The 4,072-nt window shown below is 52.8% G+C and overlaps 1 protein-coding gene across 1 annotated transcript in view; it reads right to left on the minus strand.

Moving 5' to 3' along the window:
* The window catches only part of LOC127751125 (uncharacterized), a 4,573-nt gene extending 572 nt beyond the window's left edge, over nucleotides 1-4,001 (minus strand). Inside the window, exons 1-8 of the mRNA XM_052274207.1 lie at nucleotides 3,191-4,001; nucleotides 2,744-3,110; nucleotides 2,140-2,340; nucleotides 1,633-1,854; nucleotides 1,393-1,513; nucleotides 968-1,091; nucleotides 461-887; nucleotides 6-157 (exon numbers count right to left, since the gene is read on the minus strand). Coding sequence (XP_052130167.1) covers nucleotides 6-157; nucleotides 461-887; nucleotides 968-1,091; nucleotides 1,393-1,513; nucleotides 1,633-1,854; nucleotides 2,140-2,340; nucleotides 2,744-3,110; nucleotides 3,191-3,477 — 1,901 coding nt within the window. The 5' untranslated portion in view covers nucleotides 3,478-4,001. The remainder of the gene's footprint in view (nucleotides 1-5; nucleotides 158-460; nucleotides 888-967; nucleotides 1,092-1,392; nucleotides 1,514-1,632; nucleotides 1,855-2,139; nucleotides 2,341-2,743; nucleotides 3,111-3,190) is intronic.
* Nucleotides 4,002-4,072: the final 71 nt, after the last annotated feature.

The following is a 4,072-nucleotide window of genomic DNA, read 5'->3' on the forward strand; positions in this document are numbered from 1 at the left end:
CGGGCTGGGCAGGTTGACCAGCGGGCTGGGCAGGTTGACCAGCGGGCTGGGCAGGTTGACCAGCGGGCTGGGCAGGTTGTCCAGCGGGCAGGTCGGCAGGTTGCCCAGCGGGATGCGCAACCCTCGCCTGGTTGCGCTGCCGTGGTTGAACAAAGTCCTGCACAGAATAAAATGTACTGAATTAGCTAGGGCAATATAGTATTGCTAGTTTGACATCACGTCAGAACTTCGATGCATTCTATTAAAATGTGTACCGAGTGTTCAGGCTAAAACATGCTAGTACGTTGGGTTGCCTATGCACTGGCTGCAGGGGTTGCAGGCGCGGGGTGCTGGCGGGGTAGTGGTGGGGAAGCTGCTACTCCCCCGCCACCCGCCCCACGCCTGAAGCCCCTGCAGCCAGTGCATAGGCAACCCAACGTACTGGGGTCTAGACACAAACAACATTAAAACATTTACTTACATCATCATCCGAGCTGTCCTCGGCTAGGGGCGCGGGCGCCGCTGCTGCCACCGCGGGTGCCGCTGGGGCCGCTGGGGCCGCGACGCGCGCCACTCCCCGTCTCCCTCCCCTCGCTACTCTTGGCCGCGGCCCCGCGGGCAGCAGCTCCCCTCTGGCTGGGCCAGGTGCCGGGCCCTGTGGTACCCGGGCCGCTCCAGGCGCGTCGGCGGGCTCCGCTGCTGGCCCAGCAGCTGGTGCAGGTCCAGCTGCTCCAACTGCACCTGCAGGTGCTGCAGCTGCTCCAGCTGCACGTGCAGGAGCAGCGGCAGGTCCACCTGCACGTTCCCTGTTGTCCAGCATCATACGGTAAAAGTACCTGTCCATACTGTGACAGGCTGCCCGGAGGAACCCGCCGATGTCTGGCTGCTCTCCTTCCAGGTAAAGAGCCCTGGAAAGAAAATGATTCCTGTTAATGTCCGCAACATTTGTGTCCGCGTGGGTACGAGCGTTATAACAGTTCATTCTTACCTGCTGTCACGAATATGGTCATCCTGCATCCGGTAATTCGCCCTTTGTCGCCGTCGCACCTGCACAAAGTTTTGCACCTGCCCCCGGTCTCGTGCTCGACTATTGTCAACAGCACGCAAAGCATCTGCAAATAATTAAAAAAACTATGAGCACTTAAAACACGTTACAGGAAATGCATTTAAGAATCACGGCTCGTTCTTATTACGGGTACTATTTTAGCAGGTACTATTTTATAAAACGTTAACGCTAACTCGAAAGAAGATGACTTTTGGCGATTGACGTTGAGCTTTTACTCTTAACTATGTGGGCGGCGGGGCGCGGTGCGGCCTAACGGGGCGTGGCGGGGAGCGGCGGGGAGTGGCGGGGCGCGGCGGGGAGTGGCGGGGCGCGGCTGATCGGAAATAGAGCAGGGTATGCATTCTTACCGACAAACTTCCAGAAGTTTGGATGGACACCCACTGAGGTATTGAGACATTTGTGAAATGCCTCGACCGCATTGTTCGTCCGAAAGTGCAGATGTCCGATGGCAAGTATTTCCACCCCTACCTAGAGAGCAAAACACAATTCTTTACGTATCACGCAAGTACATCCTAAAATACATATCATCGATTACGGTATGATTTAGAATTCTGCAAGCGCAGTTTTTAACAACGTCCATCCCTTACCTCATTAATCCAGTACGTTCTCATGTACCGGAGAAGAGCAGCAAACTGGGGCGTCAGTCCATTTCTTGCCACATGGTTTTCGACGTATTCGAGGCCAGCAACAATCAGCTCCATTGGGAGCAAAGGAAGTGTCATGAGCATCTTTTGTGCCCTCGCTGCCTCCGGGGCCTCCTGCAGCAGGGGCTTGAGGTGGCACTCGTCAACAGCACGGTGAAGCACCGCCTGTAAAAGTTAGAAAAATAAATATTAAGCCGAAAGCAACCTGACTAGGCACTGGCTGCGAACGCCCCCTCCTCCCCTGGTTGTGGATTCGGAGCGGGTTCAGAGCGAGCCCTGTGAAGACAATAATACTGTACCGGATGCAGGCGTGCGGCCGGGTTGCAAACTTGCACGAGGCCGTAAGGCGCCGTGGTGAGCGACGGTAGGCAAGCCCACCCGCACGCCTGCATGCGGTACAGTATACACAAAATAAAGGAAGGGGGCCGTGGACCACCCTGTATTACCCACCTGTCCAAAGTGAAACCAGCATCCATGCACTTCGATTTCAGGCCAGACTCTGCGAAAGCCACTGCGTAGTGCCGGCTCAAAGTCCGCCATTAGGGATGCCGGTCTCTGGATGCCAGGCACATGGTTACATATGCACCGTAGAACGGCCTCATAGGCGTCAGTAGTACGCCGCGTCATAAGTGCATACGCCACAGGGTACAACTGCGCAAAGAACAGTGTTGTTATAAACTTTACAGTTCACATGTGGAAGAGTGGACTATGAACACTGGTAAAGTGTGAGACTGTTATACTCTAGCAAATGTGAGGCACTGTGTCTCACATTAGCTAACTAGTAGAACACCCAGTTCTTCACATTAGCTAAAGTACAACACTCAGTGCCTCACATTAGCTAATGTGAGCCACTGGTTGTTCTGCTTTAACTAAAGCGAGGCACTGGGTGTTCTACTTTCGCAAAAGTGGGGCACTCGTGTTCTACTTAGGTAAAGTGAGGCACCGTCACATTACCTAAAATATGACGGTCTACCACGCTAACAGTGAACTGCACACAGTTTGGTTTATAGCGCATCTAACCCGAAAAGCGGTACTAAGTACTTCTGATTCCTACCTGCTTCTTTTGGCCATGGTTATCCTCGTCAATAACATGGAGGCTGAACAGCTGCTCTAGGTTAAGATTCAGAGGGATAGACTTAAATGTGCCGTCCGCGTGGGCCCTCCACCCTGGCCTCACAACTAAATCACTAAATGTGTGTGATACAAACACAGCACATTGAGTTCCGTCCGGAGCAACGAAGGATTCTCGAAAGAAGTCGTTACCCTCTGAATCCTTAGCCCAGTTCGTCCAGTTAGGGTGGCGCAGTGTCTCCTGCAGGTTCAGAAGGTCGGTCGGCGTAGGAGGCACATGCGCCCTCCTGATTCGCTGCATCATTTGAGATGCAGCAGGAAACGCATATGCCCGTGCTCCAAGGCGAAACCTGTGAAAATTAAAATACGTTTTTAAGGGCTTGCCCGTAATAAGTATCTCCTTATCATCACGTACTTATTGCTGACTGACCTTGCACTTGCGTTGTCATACAGACGACGATAATCCTCGGAACTTTCCCTTGCCAAGCGCCTTAGCTCATTTTTGAAACGTATTAAGTCCAGCATTTCCAAATCGGGCCCGTGGTTGTGTTCCCGAATTGGGTACACATTGTCACCACTGAAGGCCGCAGATCCCTGGCAGCCTCCAACTTGACACTTAACATGCGTCAGCACATCACCAATATGGGACAGAAGGTAAATAAAGTCGAGATGGAGAAATACAAATCTCCCTCCAGAAAGACCTTCAACTCTCTCCATTCTCCTGCAACAAAACAAGAAAGCGATAAAGAAAGAGCGCACTGATACACTGTGAGCACATCACGTAATTACACTGAAACGTGTTGGTACACTTTACACTGTAAAAAAATATCTATGAAGATTGACGATAAATTATGGAAAATTTCACTGTAAATTAACTACTATTTCTCACAGTGTATCGCCATTCCGTTTCAAATGGGGGGCCGCGGAGGAGGCGGGGGGCGCCGATTTGGTTCGAAAAACATAACTAGCCTACCCTGCCTGCAAGAGAGAGAGAGAGAGAGAGAGAGAGAGAGAGAGAGAGAGAGAGAGAGAGAGAGAGAGAACTTTGAACATGACATGGCCACTTATCGAGCCACCGACCGCCGACGGGTAGTACCCGAGTGCCGTGTCTGCCGCGTGGCTACACTCCGCCACCACCATCTTCCGAGCCGGGAGCTGCCTCGGGTAAGCTGGGCTGCCGATCGCTCGCCTCCTCTATCAAGGTGGTCGCCTCCCCCCCTCCCCTTTCGTCTCTAATGAGCCGCCTAAAAGGTAGGCAATTTGTGCCACAAAAACCCTTTAAGTAGGCAACCCACTGTGCACCCCCCCCCCC

Source organism: Frankliniella occidentalis, unplaced genomic scaffold (genome assembly GCF_000697945.3).
Source record: "Frankliniella occidentalis isolate FOCC.00 unplaced genomic scaffold, Focc_3.1 Scaffold352, whole genome shotgun sequence".
Taxonomy (NCBI): Eukaryota; Metazoa; Arthropoda; class Insecta; order Thysanoptera; family Thripidae; genus Frankliniella; species Frankliniella occidentalis.